Below are 21,774 nucleotides of genomic sequence, written 5' to 3' on the forward strand. Positions count from 1 at the left end.
AGCATCTGTGTCGCGGCCTATGGAGACGCTCAAGAGTCGCTTTCCGCGGGTCGAGGCGCGCGCTCCGCCCCTTCCCCCCCCCACTACGGTCCAGAGGCTTCCACGGATTGCGCGCGCGCCCCGCCTGCCCGGACTATTCCCGTGCAGATCACGTGATCCCTTCCCCTCTCCCTTCGCCCCACACAAGCTCATGCGCAGCCAGCTCCTAAGAGGGCCGTTATGCTAACAACACCTTCAGGGTAGAAAAAAAAAATTGAAGTGTTTCCGGGTCTAGTTAGCAACCCCGAAGGCCAGACGAGGAGAAAACGCATCACTGTCTAGATTTACAGGTGCCTAATTTAGCTTACTCCCTCAGCTTTGAGAATACTAGTCGCAGTGAGTGTGGAAATAGGGTGCCGCTCTCTAAAACATGCTATAAAATCGGGAGGACCTAGACTGGAAGTCGCAAGCGGCAATATCCTTCCGCGAGCTCCCAGAATGGAGTCCTGGTCCTTTTAGACCAGCTGCCAAGGGGTGGGGTGTAGAGCGGAAGTTATGGCGCAGGGCCGAAGTCTGGCTGATGAAGGGCGGAAGTAGAGTTCCAAATCTGCAATCATGGCTCAAGAAGAGGAAGATGTTAGAGATTACAATTTGACGGAGGAGCAGAAGGCGATCAAGAACAAGTATCCTCCAGTCAATCGAAAGTATGAATGTGAGTAGGTGGCTCACATCTGTGACATTCGGACAACCTCGGCTGCCTACCTGCAGCTTCCTGCCTCACCCATTTCTTTGCCCCACAGGTGCTCTGGCATAATCACAGTGTGCCCCTCATTGTACCTAATTTAGGGGGAAAGTGAAGAAAAAGATCGCCATACTAGAGAATGAAGAAACCTGAGGCCCTACCTGCCCCAAACATTCTCCTAAAAGTCCTCGTGTGCCTGAATCACACTTAACTTTGCGGGTATAGTTCAGTGGTGTAGTAGCGTTTACCATTATAAATTATACTTGTGGGCTAGTTGTATTTTTAAGTGTTTTCTGGGTTATCCTCGAGTTTTCCCAGTAGTGGAATAGTATGAGCATGTTAGAGTAATCGAGAGAGACCTTTTTCTCTGCGTGAGTACGTGTGTATGGGTGTGTTCACAGCCCAAGGTTGTATTTTATTATGTACTGAAACTTTTGCCTCACGTTAAAATTTCTTGAAATATAAAAACACTAAATTTTTGACAATTTAGTTTTTCATAAAAATGGTAATTTATGTTAAATTGGGGTTGTTATTTTTAAATGAATATTTTGAAATTGTTGGGTTTTCCTTTTATAAAGTTCTTGCGTCAGCTTCATACTTCTAATCACAGCATTCTGGAGTCAGAGGCAGGAGGATGTATTGAGTTTGAGGCCAGCCTGGACCACATAGTTTCAGGACAACAGGGGTACAGAGTAACCCTGTTTGAGAAACAAAGAAATCTCTTATGACTTTAATGGACACTGTAGACCAGTAGTCAACTGCTGAGCTATAACTTCAGGCCTACAGTAGTCCTTTTTTTTTTTTAGGTTTATTTATTTATTATTTAATGTATATGACACTGTCACACACCAGAAGAGAGCATCAGATCTCATTACGGATGGTTGTGAGACGCCATGTGGTTGCTGGGGATTGAACCCAGGACGTCTGAAAGAGCAGTCAGTGCTCTTAACCACTGCGCCATCTCTCCAGCCCCCTAGAGTAGTCTTCAAGTGTAGGGTTCCTGAGATGAAAAACTTGAAGAACCATCCTACATAGCAATGTATCATCTTTTTAAAAAATTTTAAAGAATTGAGTATAATTTACATATCCTTCAGTAAAGTGTTAAAGTACTTTTCTTTTTTTTTTTGTGAGAGGATTTCACTCTAACCCTCGCTGGCCTGGAACTCACTAGGTGATTCCCTGGTGCTGGAATCAAGGACATGAGGCACCTCACCTGGTGCAGATTATTACTGCTGCTTAACAGATACACCTGTATAAGCTGCCCTAGTTTCCAGATAGATCAGTTCTGTCATCTCAGAAAGTTCCCTCAGTTCCTTTCCAGCCTCTTATCCCTGAAGCCACCATTGTTATATTTTGGATTTCAAGGATATAATTTTCTGTGTTAGAGATTCCAATGAGTGGACTCACCCTCTCGGTTCTTTGTGTCTAGGTCTTTTACCCGCCACTAAGGTAACACAGGCAGACACAAGTCGGAATGTGGTTAACTATGGGTGCTGTAAGAGCTGAGAGTCATTCCAGTTCACACAGAGACTGTTCTCGGAGAATGAGGGAGGACAGAGCAAAGTCTCCTACAGTCAGAGGAGGGACCGAGTACAAAGGGTTAGTCATTGTAGTCGCTGTAGATTCGACAAGGCCAAGGCCAGTTATGCCTGCTCCCTGGCAGTTTTTGAAGCTTGAGTTCTAGCCTCCCACAGACTGGGGACAAGAGGCCCCGGTTGTGGGGATGATAACATTTCAAAGAACCAGGTCTTTAAGGAAGATTGTTCCGAGCTAGAAGGGATACATATTCACAATTTTAAGGCATATTTTTGGTTCTTGCTGTAAAGTAGAAAGATTCAGAGCCTCTTATCAAGTGTTGGCTAGAACAGAGAGAATCCTACAGCCTTTGTTAGGCTTTCCCCAGGCAACCATTTTAACTAAGACTTCGCTCTATCCTAAAGATGTGGCTTTATGCTACTAGAGGCCATGCTAGAGTTTGGTTAAATACAGTGTTTTTATGCAGCTGTTACGTACTAAGTTCTGCAGATTTATGATAATGCTTATATCAGTTATTTATTTTGTTGTAGCAAGTTAAACACTGCCAGTGACCTCCATCCCCAGCTCCCTTCCCCTTTTAAAATTAGTTTCATTGGGGTCCGAGGTACTTTGAAATATGGCGCTCTGTGTACCTCAATACTTGAGCTCAATACATATACCACACTATCCTCAAACTTGTGATCCTCCTGCCTGAGTCTACAGCAAACCTTCGTTGCACAACAGCTCTACCAGTTTTACTGTTCTGCATGGACTCCAGGTGTCTATCTGCCTGTCTGTCTGCCTGTCTATCTCTCCATTCTTTCATTCTCTTTGCTTTACTTCTGTCTCATGCTCAATATAACATCCAGAATATAGCACACGTTAGGCAAGTACTCTACCACTGAGCCACATCCCCAGCCCGCTGGGCATGGCCTCTGAGAATCCCTGCTGTGGGAAGAATTGCTGGTTGCTGTGGCCCACATCCTTAACCCTCGAACTCTGGAGACAGAGGCAAGAGATCCATCCATTCCAGGCTGGTTTACATAGTGAATTCCAGGCCGGCCAGGACTACAGCGTTAGACCCCAGCCCAAAGCAAAATGGGTGGAAAGAATTGATATAAACCATGGACGAGGCAAAGGACAGACGAAAAAGGAGGCACTGACGGTCGCCGTGGGGCATGCAGTAGAGCTGTTGAGGTCTGTCTGTCCTGTGGGAACACTCAGTGCACAGCCTGTGGAATTGGCCTTCCTAAACTATTTTTTTTAATTATTTATTAATTATTTTATAAGTACACTGTTGCTGTCTTCAGACACACCAGAAGAGGGCATCGGATCCCCTTACAGATGGTTGTGAGGCACCATGTGGTTGCTGGGAATTGAACTTAGGGCCTCTGGAAGAGCAGTCAGTGCTCTTAACCACTGAGCCATCTCTCCAGCCCCCGGCCTTCCTAAACTATTTAGTGTTCAGAATTGGGCTAGTTAGTCAGGAAAAGTAACTGATGATAGGAAATGTTTACCAAGAGGCCAATATGTAAGACAGCTGACAAGCATCAACTTGGCTGTGTCACCCAGGGCAGCCTTGAACTGGGCTCAAGTGATTATCCAGCTTCAAACTCAAACTGGGATTGCAGGGACCCATTGGTGCGCACAACTTAGATGTTTTAGGATACCTAGAAGGAGCTGGGCATGTGTAACCCTAGCACTTGGGGCAGGAGGACCAGACCAGCCTGGAGTGCACAGGGAGACCCTGTGACTAAAACCAAAGCAAAATGAAAGAAAACACGGAAAGCCTCCTGTCGTGGTACTTTCCACAAGTTATCGTCCAACGGGTTGAAAACTACCAGTCTATGGATTCTTGTTTCCTCCCCCAGTTTGTAATAAGTGTACTGGGATAGTAGATGTTTGTGCTGTTGTGTGTGATGTTAACATGGGTTCTCAATGTCATATTGCCTTGCACAGCATGTACTTTTACCTACTAAGCTGTGTGTGTGTGTGTGTGTGTGTAAGAAGGGGGATGAGTATATATATTATATATATACATATACACATACATATACATATATACATATACACATACATATACATATACATATACATATACATATACATATACATACATATATATATATATATATATATATATATATATATATATATATATGCACCACAGTATACATAGAGAAGTCAAGGGAGTCAATTTTCTCTTTCCACTATGTGGTCCAGTACAAGCTTTAGCCACTGAGCCATCCCCTTGCTGTCCCCCTCAGAGATGGAGTAATATTGCTGGGCCCTGACAGCACACTTCTTCAATCCCAGCACTTGTGAGGCAGAGGCAGGTAGATCTCTGAGTTTAAGTCTAGCTTGATGCACAGAGTGAGTTCCAGGACATCCAGGACTGCACAGAGAAACCCTGACTCAGGAATGAATGAATGAGTGAATGAATATGGGTTGTTACTGTGTATCCAGGTTGTCTTAGTAGCCTAGGCTGGGCTGGAATCTATGCTCTACCTGCCTTAGCCACTTAAGTACTAGGATTATGGTGCGAGCCAGCTAGGATGATGTTCTTAGTGAGTGGCAGGTGAGTAGAGCTCTTTCTGTCTGCTGCCGTCAGTTCTCTAGTGTTATTTCTGTAGGACTTGGAGTCAAGTTCAGTGATTTACACATATTTTCCCCTCTCTCCCTCAGATTTGGATCATACAGCTGATGTCCAGTGAGTATAGCAAGAGTCATTCTTGAAAATGTCTTTAGAATGAATGCTTTAATTTTTTTAATAAAAAATTTAACTATGTTTAAGATTTATCTGATTTTCTTGTGCATGTGGACGTTTTGCCTGTGTGTATATTTGTGTACCATGTGTGTGCCTGAAGCCCAAAGGATCAGAAGAGGTTATCAGGTGTGACTGGAGTTATAAATGGATATAAGCCACCATGTGGGTGCCGGGGCTAGGACCCGATACACTTAGGCACTAAGCCATCTCTCCAGCCCCTATCTTTTCTTATATATTTATTGTTTGTTTGTTTATTTGTAAGTACACTGTATACTGTTGCTCTTCAGACACACCAGAAGAGGGCATTGGATCTCATTCTACAGATGGTTGTGAGCCACTATGTAGGAGCTGGGATTTGAACTCGGGACCTCTGGAAGAGCAGTCAGTGCCCTTAAACACTGAGTCATCTTTCCAGCCCCCCAGCTCTCCATCTTTTCTTTTTTGAGATAGGATCTTACTGTGTAGCCCTGGCTGGCCTGGAATTTGTTCTATAGACCAGGCTAGCCTGAAACTCATAGAGGTACACCTTCCTCTGCCTCCTGAGTGTTGAGATCAAAAGTGTGCCCCCAGCGTATGCTTACATTTTATTTTGTGGGCTGGGTGTGTAAGACATGAGTGCCACCGTGTATGGGCAGAGGTCAGAAGTCAGTTCTTTCCTTCCACCACAGTGTCAGGCTTGATGGCAAGTATCTTCACCTTCTGGCCCGAGTGTATTTCTGTTTTTCTCCTTTTATGTGGTTGTTTTAAATTTGAAATGATGGTTTAAAAAATGTAATTTGGGCATGGTTAAATTAGGCATTTAGTTTATATTTATGAAACTGATTTTCTTTTGCTTCATTGTGGGATTTTTCTGTCTTGTAGTTGTGTGTGTGCAAGGCCCCTTTTATTGGTTTAATTTAAACTCTTTAACTTTAGGTTACATGCATGGGGAGACACGCTGGAGGAAGCATTTGAACAGTGTGCCATGGCCATGTTTGGTTACATGACAGACACCGGGACTGTGGAGCCCCTCCAAACAGTGGAAGTGGAAACCCAAGGTAAGTGCTCTATTCTCAAGGAAAAGTTAAGGCAGGAGAGTACATTATTCTGTATGATCTGAGTATAGAGTGGCCCGCAGTGGATCATGAACGTTGCTAACATCACCTGTCCTGGTCCCTTTGACCCTGTGTAGGAGACGACTTGCAGTCTCTGCTGTTTCACTTTTTGGACGAGTGGCTTTACAGGTTCAGTGCCGATGAGTACTTCATACCCCGGGTAAGCACAGGGTTTTCTTGGGTTTTTTTCCTGAGCAAGTAGACTGTTAGTTCACATTTTAAAAAGGTAAGGCATGGGATCCAAAACCAGTCCATCGAGATATGTGAGGTAATGTTGAATTATATAAATTCCAGGGTTTTTAATAGAATTTTTTCTTACATTCACACTCTCTTTTTTTTTTTTTTTTTTCTTTTTTCTTTTTTTTTCGGAGCTGGGGACCGAACCCAGGGCCTTGCGCTTGCTAGGCAAGTGCTCTACCACTGAGCTAAATCCCCAACCCCACATTCACACTCTTTATTTACAAGCTCCCACACATGGAAAAGCCAAATGTTTTCTTTTTAGTTTATAGTTGTTTTGCCTGTATGCATATCTGTGCACCAAGTACATGCAGTGCCGATGAAGGCCAGAAGAGGGCGACATGCCCCTGCTACCAGACTCACAAACAGTTGTGACTCACAGTAGTGCTAGGAATCAATTCTGGGTCCTCTGCAAGAGCAGCCAGTGCTGTTAACTGCTGAGCAGTTTCTCCAGCTCCGTGTAGGTCCTTATTGATTGATTAACCTGTTAGACTAGGTTCGTTCTCTCTCTGTCTCTGTCTCTGTCTCTTTCTCTCTCTCTCTCTTTCTCTCTCTTACTTACATCTCTGGCTGTGAAATGTTGGATATCACTAAGAGGTGGAGAGAATATTTATTGAGCCAGCATGATGGGCACGCTATTTATTATACCACTCGGGAAGCAGAGGCATGAGGAACTCTGAGTTCCAGTCCAGCCCAGTTTGCCAAAAAAAAAGGGGGGGGGGAGGAGAGGGGAGGCGGGGCAGTGGCAGTGTGGAGGTGGGGCAGTGTGGAGGCGGGGCAGTAGGGAGGCGGGGCAGTGTACCTGTGAGCTGTATTCATGTCCACATGTCCAGTTGTTGCCTTTGAAGTTTAGTGCCTCTGTCACTTGGCCCTAAGTTCAACAATTGATTTTAGACTTCTTGATGCAAACAGAGAAAAAAGCCAGTTGCAAATTGTTTGCTGCTGCCGACCTCTAGGACTCGTCTCCAGCACCTGACACATATTCCTTTCGTGTTTCCCCAAATCCTCCAGTCTCTCATTTGTCAGCTCCATCCCATGTATCCATTGGGTCACTACAGACTTGACCAGGGCAGTATTGTGTTACAGATGGATCCCACCCCACTCCACCCCAGACAGAGTTTCTCTGTGTAGCCCTGGTTGTCCTAGAACTGATTTTGGAGACCAGGCTGGCCTTGAACTCAGAGCTCTGCCTGCCTCTGCTTCCTGAGTGCTAGGATTAAAGCATGGGCCACGATTGCCCATGTGCTGCTTCTGTGTTTGGTTTTGTTGAAAGTAATGGCTTTCTGTGCTGTGCTTGTAGCTCTCTTGGAAGAATGCTAACTTGGCATTCTGGAAGCCCTAGTTTCAATCCCCAGCACTCTATAAAGCCAAGCACGGTGGCACATGCTTGTGACCCTGCTACCACAAAGATGAGGGCAGAAGGGCCCATGATGCATACTTTTCCTTGGCTGTATCTTGAGGCTAACACATAATATAAGACCTTGTCCCAAAAGTTTTTTTTTTTTTTTGGTTCTTTTTTTCGGAGCTGGGGACTGAACCCAGGGCCTTGCGCTTCCTAGATAAGCGCTCTACCACTGAGCTAAATCCCCAGCCCCCCAAAAGTATTTTTAAAATAAGATAAGTAACATTTTTTTCCTCTTTAGGAAGTGAAAGTACTTAATATTGACCAAAAAAATTTCAAGTTACGATCCATTGGGTAAGTATTCAAACCAGCTAAGTAGCAAGTCACAAAAGACATTAAAATTTATATATATGATATTTATATGGCATATATAAATGGTGAGCCAGGGGAGCGTTGCAGACGGTTAGCCTTGGTAGGCTGACCTGTATAGACCCCTAGGAGTATGAGCTAACCTGAGCTTTAGAGACTCAGAAACTTGCGGAAATAAATTTCTTTCTGGATTCGCAAGCTTGATTCCCAATTTTAAAAAATTTATTTTAATTCAGGCATTTGTGGTGCACAACCTTTAATCCCAGCACTCAGGAAGCAGAGGCAGGAGGATCTCTGAGTTTGAGGCTAGCCTGGTCCACAGAGAGAGTTCCAGCACAGCCAGGGCTCCACAGAGAAACCTTGTCTTGGAAAAAAAATGTATGTGTATGGATATTTGCTTGTATGTATGTGTTCCACATGCATGCCTAGTGCCTGCTGAGGGTGTCAGGGCTACTGTAACTAGGGTAACAGACAGTTGTGAGCCGCCATGTGGGTGCTGGCGATTGAACCTAGGTCCTCTAGAAGAGCAGCCAGTGCTCTTAACCACTGAGCCACCATCACTCCAGCCCTCATTTTTTAAAAAATATATTTATTTTATGTATATGAGTACATTCTCTCTTGTCTTCATATATACCAGAAGAGGGCATCGGATCCCATTACAGATGGTTGTGAGCCACCATGTGGTTACTGGGATTGGAACTCAGGACCTCTGGAAGAGCAGGCAGTGCTCTTAACCACTGAGCCATCTCTCCAGCCCCTCAACTAGATGATTCCAGTTTGTTTGTTTATTTGTTTGTTTGTTTTGGCTTTTCAAGTCAGGATTTCTCTGGGTAGCCCTGGCTGTCCTGGAATTTGCTCTGTTGCCCTGGCTGTCCTTAAACTCTAGGAGCCACCTGCCTCCCAGTGCTGGGATTCAATGAGTGCCACCGCGCTGAGCTCGATCCCAGTTTGCTCACAGTGTTTCATAGTAGTCTGAAATGACGCGCCTTCTCCTCCATTAGACCCACGCACTTCATCCCTGCCCCTGCCCACATCTCCAGGGCCCCCGGTTTGAGACCACACTTAGAAGCCTTACTCTATAATGTACAGAATAAAATAAAAAATAGAAAATTGTTTAAATAATAACCATGTTTTTTACTTTCCTTCTCAAGGTGGGGAGAAGAATTTTCACTGTCTAAGCACCCTCAGGTACGTACGGATGTTCACACATCTAGCCACTGAAAGCATTTCATTTGCATAGGTGAATGTAAACAGGGTTTTTTTTTTTTTTTAAAGATTTATTTATTTATTATATATAAGTACACTGTAGCTGCCTTCAGATACACCAGAAGAGGGCATCGGATCTCTTTACAGATGGTTGAAAGCCACCATGTGGTTGCTGGGAATTGAACTCAAGACCTCTGGAAGAGTAATCGGGTGCTCTGAACCGCTGAGCCATCTCTCCAGCCCGTAAACAGGGGGTTTTATTCGTTTACAATTCATTCACTTTTATTTTATGTGCATTGGTGTTTTGCCTGCATGTAGTCTGTGTGAGGGTGTCAGATCATGGGGTTACAGACAGTTGTGAGCTGTCCTGTGGGTGCTGGGAATTGAACCCAGTTCCTCTGGAAGAGCAGTCAGTGCTCTCTACTGCTGAGCCAACTCTCCAGCCCCCATAAACTTTAGTTTTAATAAGTGTGAAATGACAAGTTATTTCATGTAGCTTTAGTTAGGAGGTTTTGTAGCATATTTATATGCAACATGGGATGAGTAAGGAGGGAGGGGTGTATTGGTACACTGGAAAGGACGAGGACGTTGAACGCTGGTGAGTGGTGGTGGGGAATCAGTTTGTAGGTATGAATTGGATTCCTGACAGGCCTGGAACATCATACTGCAAGAAGGCAGGTAAGGGCGGAGAGGGACGGCAGGCTGACTGTGATGGGAGTTACTTCTCTTAGTGCTTTCTTTGAGTTAGGGTTTCACTGTGTACCCTGGCTATCCTGGAACTTGCTATGTGTGTAGATCAGGCTGGCCATAGGAGTTGGTTCTTATTGATAGCTTTTATTCCCTAAGAAGCATGTTGATTGAGAGGGTGGAGGGGAGATGTCCGAGGAGGGAGTGTGGATTGTCCTTTCAGGGAGAAAAGCTGCCCGTGCAGCTCACTGTCAGTAAACCTCCACTAGAGATGTGGATGGGCACACACGGTGGTGCCTTCAGAGACAGTGTGCCTGCGGTAGAAAGCCACTACATGATAATAGCAGGGGAAGACAGTGACCTCAGTCACCCGTCCTGTGTCCTCGTCACATGTTGTGCATTAGAGCCAGCAGGTGCCATTCACTGTGACCTGGCATATTTTATGGCCTCAGAATTATTACAGATTCTCTTTAGAGTTGGAAGGAACTTAAAAGGACATCTAATCCTTTTGCTCTAAACTGGGGCAGGGGTGGGGTAATATCGTGTATCAGAATCCTGGGAGAGCTCGGGCCTGGGAAACTCACTTTCCAGCTGGACCTGCGAAGAGAAGAATCCCAAAGAATAAGCTGAGGGCTGGGGCCAGGTCAGGACGGAGGGAAGTGGAGAGGGACAGAGGGCCCTGGGCCAGCCTGGAGAAGCTTGTGTTGTCTGACCCGACTCAGTTTATAAATACACAAACCCATGCCCAGCCAGGTCCGTCGTTTCCCTGAGCAGCTGGCCCTGGGCCTGCATCAGCACCGGCTCCAAGCCCCGTGCTCTTTCTGCTGTGCTCCCTGTGGCCACGTCACAGCACATGCTACAGCACTGACTTGATAACCGCCGGTTTCTTGTTTCATAATTACAGTCTGAGTTTCTGCCAGCTCCGGCTAGAGATAAAGATTCTAATTCCAGTTTCTTTTTCCCCGTCACTGTAATCTTAGGGAACCGAGGTCAAAGCAATAACATACTCAGCAATGCAAGTCTACAATGAAGAGAAGCCAGAAGTGTTCGTGATCATCGACATTTAAGATACCAAAAAAAAAAGGAAAGACTCTTGTGAAGAACTGATTCGTTTTCTTCCTTTAGAGAGGATATGATGATTCATTTTCTATAGTGTCTTTGCTAAATGAAAATGCAGAACTGGGAATTTAAAGGGTGATTTTTGGAAATGGAAAACCAGTGTGTAGCCTTGGTCTGTGATTCCTAGAGGATATATTCTTCGGTTCTGAGGAGCAGTCGTGCACTTGGTCCATGAGCAATAGCCGCGGCCGCCTTAAGTCCTCCACTGCAATGAAAGCGCTCCAGCGTGGTCTCTCTGAAGGGACTGCCCACGGGTGTAAGCAGCCCTGTGCCTGTGACCTCAACACTCAGGATCCTGAGTTCAAGGCCATCTTTGGCTGTAGAATGAGTTCAGAGCTAGCCTGGGCAACTGAACATGGTTCTGTCTCCAAAAAGTCAACTGGAGAGCAAAGAGCATGCTCACCACGTGGGCTGAGGTCATGGCTTACGTTGCTAGGGAACAGAGCCATCCTCTGCTCTAGCTGGTTCTGAGCAGAGCCCTCTAGAAGACTTAGAAGACTCCTGATTTTTTCTCTCTTCTTTTTAAGGAGCAATGATACTTAATATTTTCTTAGAATAAATATCTGACATTGTGCCTTACATATAGACCTTTCTGACATGTAATTTTATTTTGCTTTTTTTGTTTGTTTGTTTTTCAAGATAAAGTTTCTCTCAGTATAACAGAGGCCTGGCTTTCCTGGACTCAATTTGTAGACCAGGCTAGCCTTGAACTCATAGTGCCTTCCTCTTCCTTCTGAGTACTAGGATTATTAAAGGTGTGCCCAGCACGATGTGATTTTATTAAAGCCAGTCTCTGCGTCCAGTTAGAGAAGGAAGAAACACTTTTTAGCCTACTAAGGGTTGAAGAGATGGCTCAGTGATTAACAGCTCTTGCCGAGCAATCAGGGCCAGAGTTCGTATCCCGCACCTGTATGAGAAGCTGAGCATCTGCGGACCTCCACCTCCAGCTCTGAGACAGGTGGACTGCTCTCTTCTTCCTCTTGTCCACAGGTGTCCTCATGGCTGCTCTCTCATAGCCAACCTCATGGTGAATCCTCTGGTTCTTCCAGGTCTCTCCACACCTTTCTTCTTTCTCCTCCTCTTCCTCCCTCCACCCATCTCTCCCTCTTAACCCACATCCTCTCTTGGCCTCCCTCTCTCCTCCTCTTTTAGACCCCCAACTATGATCCAAAGTCCTGCTCTATTCTCTTCTCATGCCCAGCTAATTGGCTGACCAGCTCTTTATTAGCCAATCAAAGGTGATGAGAAACGATTTTTACATAACATTGAGATGACCATGCCATCATCCGGACTGCAAAGAGGTGTCTGGGCATAGAAGTCAGCACCTGAAATACACAGTGCACAAACCCATTCCCCAGTGCCATCTCAGCCCTTAGATGGTTTTCTATGATACTAAAATGACGGAATGGATGTTCAATAGCACCCTTTAATACGACCCTCTAATACAGTTCCTCATGTGACCCCCAACCATAAGGTTATTTCATTACAGCTTTAGAACTGTAACTTTGTTACTGTTATGGATAAGGGGACATTACTGGAGATACAGGTTCACCAAAGAGATAGAGACTCACAGGTTGAGAACCACTGCTCTAGCAGGTGACCTGGAGGGCAGGTTTGTGGGGACAACTGTAAGAAAGCCTTGTTTAGGCTGTGGGAGCCGCGGGTTACCATGTAGACATGGCCAAGTCCAAAAACCACACCACACACAACCAGTCCTGCGAATGGCACAGGAATGGCATCAAGAAACCCCAGTCACAAAGATACAAATCTCTCTTTTTTTTTTTTTTTTTTAAAGATTTATTTATTTATTATATATAAGTACACTGTAGCTGTCTTCAGATACACCAGAAGAGGGCATCAGATCTCTTTACAGATGGTTGTGAGCCACCATGTGGTTGCTGGGAATTGAACTCATGACCTCTGGAAGAGCAGTCGGGTGCTCTTAACCGCTGAGCCATCTCTCCAGCCCAAGATACAAATCTCTTAAGGGGGTCGACCCCAAGTTCCTGAGGAACGTGTGCTGTGCCAAGAAGCACAACAAGAAAGGCCTGAAGATGGGTTTGGGGATTTAGCTCAGCGGTAGAGCGCTTGCCTAGCAAGTGCAAGGCCCTGGGTTCGGTCTCCAGCTCCGGAAAAAAAGAAAAAAAAGAAAGGCCTGAAGAAGATGCTGGCCAGGGGCTGGGGATTTAGCTCAGTGGTAGAGCGCTTACCTAGGAAGCGCAAGGCCCTGGGTTCGGTCCCCAGCTCCGAAAAAAAGAATCAAAAAAAAAAAAAAAAAAAAAAAAAGAAGATGCTGGCCAACAATGCCAAGTCAGTGAGTGCACGAGCAGAGGCCATCAAGGCCCTTGTGAAGCTTCAGGCCTTCAAGCCCAAGATGCCAAAGGGCTCCAGTTGCAAACTCAGCTGTCTGGCCTTCATCACTCACCCCAGACTTGGGAAGCTACATGGACGAGGGTCGGAGGCTCTGCCAACCAAAGCCCAAGGCTCAAACCAAGGCAGAGGCCAAAGCTCCAGCCCAGGCTCCCAAGGGTGCCCTGGCCCCTGTGAAGGCCCCATAGAAAAGGCTCCTGCCAGTGTGAAGGCAGACGGACTGGTGCGACACACCCACCTATACACTATTTGCAGACGACCAGTGTCCTATGCTGTTTTTACAAATAAGCTTGAGGCAAGATCTATTTTAAAAAAAAAGAAAGAAAGAAAACCTTGTTTATTAAGAGGCAATTTTAACTGCTGGTGGTGTTGTGGCAGACACTGCTGGTGTTCAGGCAGAAGGAACCGTGTAAAGTAACGTTGGGGTCCCAGGCAAAGCACCTCCTCCATTCCCAAAGATAAAGCATGTCTATCATGAGCACAGCTACCGCTCCTGCCAGCTGTTTGCCTTTCAGCCCTAGCTGATCAGATTGTGATTACAACCTCACCGATTAACCGAGGAACTGTGGACAAACCACTCCGTAAGAAATATAGCATGACATAAAGGTGGCTTTTTCCTTTGTGGGGTTTTTGTTGCTGGGTTTGTTTGTTTGTTTTTCCAAGACAGGATTTCTCAGTGTAACCCTGGCTGTCCTGGACCTCACTCTGTAGACCAGGCTGGCCTCGAACTCTGAGATTCGCTTGCCTCTGTTTCCCAAGTGCTCGGAACTCAAGGCATGCACCACTATCACCCAGCCTGGTGACATAAATGATAAAAATTATTCCTTTTGTTTTAGACAGGATCTTACTGTGTAGCCTTGGCTTAGCCTCCAATGTGCAGAGATCTTCCTGCCTCTGTCTCCCTGGAGTGCTGAGATTAAAAGGCATGGGACTGGGGCGGGAGAGATAATTGAGCAGTTAAGAGCACTTGTCAAGCCAGACATATGTCTTTAATCCCAGCACTGGGAGGCAGAGTCAGACAGGTCTTTGTACATTCGAGGCCAGCCTGGTCTTCAGAGCAACTTCCAGGACAGCCAAGGCTGTTACACAGAGAAGCCTTGTCTCAAAAAACAAAAACAACAGAAAACAACCAAGCAGAGGAGGTCTGGGTAAACTTCCCAGTACCCACCTGGTACCAGGCTAACGACTAACTGAAACTCCATTTCCAGGTGATAAGCTTTCGTCCTCCACAGGCGTTGCACACACACAACTCACAGTCATAATAAATGCAGGCAAAACCCTCATAAACATAAAAAGTAAACCTTTAAGAGAAAAAAGTATGGGCAGCCACACAAAGCTAGAAATTATTCTTAAAAACTGATTAAGGGCTGGAGAGACAGCTCAGTGGTTAGAGCGCCGACCGCTCTTCCAGAGGTCATGAGTTCAAATCCCAGCAACCACATGGTGGCTCACAACCATCTGCGATGGGCTCATATGCCCTCTTCTGATGTATCTGAAGACAGCAGCAATGTACCCACATACATATAAATAAATAAACAAACCTAAAAACTGATTAAGTCCCCTCCAGTTTATTTTTATAATTTCTTAAAGAACCAGGCACAACGCATGCACCTTTAATCCTGTCGTTCCAGAGGCAGGCAAGTCTTTGTGAGTTTAGGGTAGGCCGGCCTGGTCTACATAATGTCCAGCCCGAAATTCCAAAAGCAAATTTTAAAAATATTTTTATTTTGTGTGTGTGTGCGCATGTGTGCGCGCGCGTGTGTGTGTGTGTGTGTGTGTGTGTGTATGTGTGTGTGTTTATGTGAATGAGTGTTTTGCCTGCATGTAAGTGCACCATGCAATGCCAGTAGAGGCCAGAAGAGGGCACTCCTAGAACTGGAGTTACAGATGGTTGTTAGTAGCCATGGGAGGGCTCAGCCCTGAGCTGGAACATGGGTCCTCTGCAAGATCAGCAAGTGTGAGCAACTGATGAGCTCTCTCTCCAGTTCCATCTACAGGGTATTTTTGTTTTTTCTTTTCTTTTTTTCGGAGCTGGGGACCAAACCCAGGGCCTAGCGCTTGCTAGGCAAGTGCTCTACCACTGAGCTAAATCCCCAACCCCCCCCCCCCCCAGGTTGTTTTTAAGGAGAGGAAAAGGGTTATATTGAAAGACCTTGGGCTGGAGAGATGGCTCAGTGGTTAAGAGCACCGACTGTTCTTCCTGAGGTCCTGAGTTCAAATCCCAGCAACCACATGGTGGCTCACAACCATCTGTAATGAGATTCGATGCCCTCTTCTGGTGTGTCTGAAGACAGCTACAGTGTACTCATATACAATAAATAAATCTTTAAAAAAAAAAAAAAGAAAGAAAGACCTTCACCAGCTGACTTGACTCTTAGCCGTGCGTTTCCTGCTTTTAACTCAGTGCTATTTGTGCCGGTATCGTATAGATGTGGTATGTAGGTGTTTCGAGGCCAGAGCAGGATGCCCAGTCTTCCTCACCAACTCAACCTCCTTGCCTTTAAAAAAAAAGGGGGAGGGTTTCTACGGGGAGCTGAAAGCACAGCATTCTGGCTTGGCTGACTAGCCCATGAAGCTTCCAGCTCCACATGCATTCACCCACACACATGCTTGGCTTTTTTATGGGTTCCAGGAATCCAAACTCAGAGTTTCAGGCTTACCGAGCCATAGTCTGTGTGTGCCACTTGTGTGTAGAATTGCACACATGCACATCTGCACGCTCGTGTGGAGGCTGAAGGTCAGGGCGAGGTTACCATTCTCCACCTCAGTTCTTGAGATGGGCTTCTTCACTAAACCTGGACTCTAGACATCTGCTCATCTCCACGTGCCCAAGGAGGACTGGGGGATACATATGGACAGCCGTGTCTGAATTTCTACATGGGTTCTGAGGACCAAATTTTGGGCCTTATATCTTCATGGCGAACACTTGTTTTCTACTGAACCATCTCTGCATTACCTCTACTTAATTCCCCTGTCCCCCCGCCCCCGCAACAAGATTAGCTCATAAAGTTAATTTTTTTAGCTAGATGATTTGTACAGGCATGGGGTCTGTTTTGTTTTTGCATACTATGTCTGCTTACCACATACATGCGATGCCCACAGAGACAAGATGAAGACATGGGTCCTCTGAACCGGAGTTACCAATCTGTCTCCTCTGAAAGAGTAGGCAGTGCTCCTAACTGCTGAGCTGCCTTTCCAGCCACTCAAGAGTAGAATTAATTCAATGACAATTTAACTATGGCCAGGTGGTGGTAGTACACATCTTTAATCCCAGCACTCAGGAGGCAGAGGCAGGGGGATCTCTGAGTTTGCGGAAAGTCTGGTCTACAGAGTGAATCTAGAACAGGTAGGGCTATACAGGAAAACCCTGTCTCAAAAAAATCAAAACAAGGGCTGGGGATTTAGCTCAGTGGTAGAGCGCTTGCCTAGGAAGCACAAGGCCCTGGGTTCGGTCCCCAGCTCCGAAAAAAAGAACCAAAAAAAAAAAAAAAAAAAAAAAAAAATCAAAACAAGGGCTGGGGAGATGGCTCAGTGGTTAATAGAACTGACACTGACTGCTCTTCCAGAGGTCCTGAGTTCAAGTCCCAGCAACCACATGGTGGCTCACAACCATCTGTAATGGGATCTGATGCCCTCTTCTGGTGTGTCTGAAGACAGCTATAGTGTACTTATAATAAATAAATAAATAAATAAATAAATAAATAAATAAATAAATCATAAAAAATAAAACAAAATTTACCTATTAACTGTTTCAGACACATTAGCTTTCAGTCATAATCCTAAATCATTTAAAATAATGGAGTTGTGTTATAAATTATTTTAGACTTATAAAAAATTTTTTCTTTTTTGGGGGGGTTTAAGACAGGGTTTCTCTGTGTAGCCCTGGCTGGCCTGCAAACTCAGAGCCACTACCCCCCTCCCACACACCCGCCTCATAAATGCTGGGATTAAGAGGTTATGTGTATGATAGACGTTTTGCCTGTATGCACGTCTACACCTCAGTGCCTAGTGACTTTGGAGGCCAGAGCAGGTGTTGATCCTCCCATAGATACAAAGTTACAGGCGGTTGAGAGCAGCCATATAAGTGCGATGGATCAAATATTTCATTCTCTGAAGAGCAAACAGTGCTCTTAACTGCTGAGCACCTCTCCAGCCCACAGACTTGATGCTAGGTCCTGCGGTTGGGTAGACAGACTCCTGAATGCAGCCTTACGTGGTTCCCTATGAGATTCAGTATAACCTGTGTGCTTTCAAAACAGCTTAGATTGTTGTATCCGGGTTTATTGACAGGCGAGGGCAAAGGCTCCCAGCAAGCCTGATGACCTGAATTCCACCCCACGCGATACTTCTACAGATTTTCTTCTGACTTCCACAAGTGTCCTAGCACGCGCACAACCCCCCAACAAAACGAACAAATAAAAAGGTAAAAATTAAAAAAAAAAGGTTGTCTTAAAGTTTTGTGATAGATTTATTTAAAATATTTTAGTCAAAAAAGTTTGCTAAATAGATTTTTTTCCCCCAATATTTAAAGAAAGTGGTATCTGTAATAAGAGAAAGGGTAGGTGATCATCCATCATGCCAACACAAGCAAGGTCTTTCCAGTGCAGCAACGAAGTTCAGCATGGGTACAGTGGCCTATTCAGAAAGCATGCAAGTTACATCCGGTTGCTTCTAAGTCACAGGAGAAACCCATTAACCGAGCTCTGCCCGCGGAGAGACACACGATGCCTGTGTAACTGCAGGCACACCAGCTCTGACAGGTCGCACTTCAGGCTACCTAATGTTGGGTTTTATTTCTTTCTCTTCTTCTTCCTCACTGTCGTCAACCTGCTGTATGACCAGATCGGCAGAGCCGTCCTCTACAATCTCCACATAGGACCTGTTCTCTTCTTCGCTCAGATGCCACCGGCAATCCTTATCACCATCGGCGGGGGACACGCGGTGCTGCTCCGTTTCCAGGTCAGCAGGGAGGCTGTCCATGCCCACTTCCGTGAGGCACTCGTTACACAGTCTGTAGCGCCTGGTTCCTTCCTGCACCACTTGCCCTGTGAGGTCAGTCACGTGGCGTTTGCATTTCCTGCAGATGAGCTTGCATGCCTGGTGAATCTGTGCAGGGATTCAAAGAGTGATAAAAATAAACGTTCAAAACTGGGTCAGCTTGCTATTTTAGGGAGCAGTTCATATACTTAAGATGCTCAAGGGGTTGGGGATTTAGCTCAGTGGTAGAGCGCTTGCCTAGGAAGCGCAAGGCCCTGGGTTCGGTCCCCAGCTCCGAAAAAAAAAAAAGAACCAAAAAAAAAAAAAAAAAAAGATGCTCAAAGCATTAAACCCAAGTTGACGTCTAATTATTCCAAGTGCCGGTGATAAACCCGCACGATGGACACATCAGATAGCAGCTTTCTCTAAAAAATGGCTGTAATGTTTTTTTTTATACTATTACATACTTAATAATTCCATACATTCGGGCTGGAGAGATGGCTCAGCGGTTAAGAGCACTGACTGTTCTTCCAGAGGTCCTGAGTTCAAATCCCAGCAACCACATGGTGGCTCACAACCATCTGTAATGAGATCTGATGCCCTCTTCTGGTGTCTGAAGACACCATGAGTACTACAGTGTACTTCTATATAATAATAAATATAATAAATAATAAAAAAATCTAAAAAAAAATTCCATACATTCATTAACCCATTCCTTCCCAGAGTTAAAGTTGCAAACACTGTGTCATGTTCTGCTTGAAAGATTTTAAAGAATTTTATTTATTATTATTAGTAGTAGTAGTACTATTATTATCATTAATGTGCATAAAGGGGTCATATGCATGCTTTGGTGAACATATGGAAATCAGAGAATAATGTTTTGTTTACTTTTTATTTTATATGCATTTTTGTTTTGCCTGCATGTTTATCTATGTGTGGGTGTCAGATTCCCTGGAACTGAAGCCACAGATAGTTTTGAGCTGCCATGTGGATACTGGGTCATTTGGAAGAGAAGCCAGTACTCTTAACCGCTGAGCCATCTCTCCAGCCCCCTTCATGGATTTTTTAAATTTTTATTATTATTATTTTTTTTTCTTTTTTTTTTTTGGAGCTGGGGACCGAACCCAGGGCCTTGCGCTTGCTAGGCAAGCGCTCTACCACTGAGCCAAATCCCCAACCCCTTATTATTATTATTTTACTAGAGGAAAAATATAATCCTGAATGTAAGTTTATCAATATCTTTGCAAAGATTACTGGCTATTTTTATTAACCAAAGCTCGGATGGGAAGTGGACCACACTGGGGGTGAGAGGGCTTGTGCCCTAATCCTGGTTCAGTCTGTATCTTTATCAAGTATTAACCAAGTATCTCAGAGCAAACTTAAACATGATAGACCTGTTTCAAGCTGTCAGTCAAAATGATGAACAGATACAGGGACTGTCCAGAAAGGCGAACCAGACTCACCAGAATGGACGCTGGTTTAAATAAAGAGCCCTGTGGTTCCTCCACACATCAGACCATTGTTATCCCTGCCTGCTTCTTTACGACTGATGTGGACGCTACTCATGGGGCTGAAAGTGAGGATCACATGAGTTAAGAGGTCATGAGGTGCTTTGGTTAAAAAGTTAGGTGGGGGGGTTGGGGATTTAGCTCAGTGGTAGAGCGCTTGCCTGGCAAGCGCAAGGCCCTGGCAAGGCCCAGGGTTCCGTCCCCAGCTCCGAAAAAAAGAAAAAAAAAAAAAAGTTAGGTGGGGGCAGGAAAGATGGCTCAGCGGTTAAGACCACTGGCTGCTCTTGCAGAGGACCTGGGTTCAGTTCCCAGAACTCACATGGCGGATCTCGACCACCTTAAAGTTCAGTTTCAGGAGACTCAGGACCCTCCCTGGCTCATGAAGGAACCAGGGAGTATGCATTTAGCATGCACTACACTTCCACACATGCAGACAAAAGTTAAAAAGATTTATTTTGAAAAAAAAAATGGGGATTGGAGAGGTTGGCTCAGTACAAACATTGCTCTCCCAAGTTCCCAGCACCTGAGTTCAGTTTTCAGCACTGCAGTGGGCTAATGACAACTGCCTGTACCTCCAGTTCTGGAGGGCTCTTGGGTCCCTTTCTAGAATTTGGCAAAAATTTGACATTGGGCCAGGACAAGGAAGTAGGCTCAGGATCTAGATCATCCTGATCTGTCCCTGAATACCACGGGACTCTGTTTATTGCCTTGCTTGTTCCTTGACTACTTTTGTTTATTGCTCTATTTGTCCCTCGACCTAGAACTGACCTTATTCTTTGCTTGTACTTAGAATGGTATAAAAACAGAACGGGGAAAAATAAAGCCGCTTCAGCCTCAGCACCGACTGAAGTCATGTTATATATAATGTGCCATTGAGGGCCTGGAGACCCTGTTGACTGACTGACATGGCTTGGTGACAACGCTAGGGAATCTGACGCCCTTTTCTGGCCTCTGTGGGTACTGATGTCCCCCTCCCCCCATAATTTTTTTTTGGTTCTTTTTTTCGGAGCTGGGGACCGAACCCAGGCCCTCCCCCATAATTAAAAAGAAAATTTAAAGACTATATACTCCTGGCCCTTTATGTGAGTGCTTGGGTTGGCACAGCATGTCACCCATTGAGTCATCTTGCGGTCCTCAGACTCACTCTTTGCTGTGAAAATACCATTAACTGAACAGTTCTTGGGGAAATGAATGGCTGTGTGATAGCAGGCCAGCGAAGACGGCACCCGTGAGTGTAAGAGGTACCACCATACCCCATCCTTTCGACAGTGTTCACTGTGTGACCTCAATGTCTTCCAGTTAGTTTCCTAGTGTGACCCATGAACTATACAACATTGGCCTTGATGTGTTCTGGACAAAGTTCTTTATTTGAAAAAGACTTAGATGAAATTTCAGGCAGGGACGTGTCTCTGTGTGTGTGTGTGGTGTGTGGTGTGTGTATGGTGTCTGTGTGTGTGTGTGTGTGTGGTGTGTGTGGTGTGTGTGTGTGTGTGTGTGTGTGTGTGTGTGTGTGGTGTTGTGTGTGTGTGTGGTGTTGTGTGTGTATGTGGTGTGTGGTGTGTGTAGGGGGGTTTATACTGGTTTAAAAATACACTTTGGTGCCAACCAACCAGAGCTTCCAGGGACTAAGCCACTACCCAAAGACTATACATGGACTGACCCTGGGCTCCAACCTCATAGATAGCAAGGAATAGCCTAGTATGAGCACCAGTGAAGGAGAAGCCCTTGGTCCTGCCACAACTGAACCCCCAGTGAACGGAATTGTTGTGGGGAGGGTGGTAATGGAGAGAGGATGGGGAGGGGAACACCCATAGAGAAGGGGAGGGAGAGGGGTTTGGGGGATGTTGGCCCAGAAACCAGGA

The 21,774-nt window shown here is 45.4% G+C and overlaps 2 protein-coding genes and 1 long non-coding RNA gene across 11 annotated transcripts in view; 2 read left to right on the forward strand and 1 right to left on the reverse strand.

The window, feature by feature from the left end:
- The first annotated feature begins 253 nt into the window (after positions 1–253).
- Positions 254–11,722, forward strand: Zbtb8os (zinc finger and BTB domain containing 8 opposite strand). 6 transcript variants are annotated; one of them, NM_001399490.1, is given in 7 exon segments: positions 254–329; positions 4,922–4,946; positions 5,919–6,040; positions 6,175–6,257; positions 7,978–8,030; positions 9,197–9,233; positions 10,919–11,717. In NM_001399490.1, coding segments are annotated over 5 exon segments (333 nt in total). In that variant the 5' UTR covers positions 254–329; positions 4,922–4,946; positions 5,919–5,967; the 3' UTR covers positions 11,006–11,717.
- Positions 11,723–17,599: 5,877 nt separating this feature from the next.
- On the forward strand, positions 17,600–18,579 carry LOC120103131 (uncharacterized). The gene is made up of 2 exons (XR_015621148.1): positions 17,600–17,850; positions 18,270–18,579. It is a non-coding gene; the product is annotated as an uncharacterized LOC120103131 (long non-coding RNA).
- The window catches only part of Zbtb8a (zinc finger and BTB domain containing 8A), a 28,312-nt gene continuing 24,413 nt past the window's right edge, over positions 17,876–21,774 (reverse strand). For 3 of the 4 annotated variants that reach the window (XM_087548714.1, XM_087548715.1, NM_001399150.1), the window contains one exon: positions 17,877–18,533. In XM_087548714.1, the coding sequence (XP_087404840.1) occupies positions 18,201–18,533 (333 nt within the window). In that variant the 3' untranslated portion in view covers positions 17,877–18,200. Of the gene's footprint in view, positions 18,534–21,774 lie in introns of all 4 variants that reach the window. The other variant, NM_001107913.1, reaches the window with a different exon arrangement.

The sequence above is a fragment of the Rattus norvegicus genome, chromosome 5, assembly GCF_021556685.1.
Source record: "Rattus norvegicus strain SHRSP/BbbUtx chromosome 5, alternate assembly SHRSP_T2T, whole genome shotgun sequence".
NCBI lineage: Eukaryota > Metazoa > Chordata > Mammalia > Rodentia > Muridae > Rattus > Rattus norvegicus.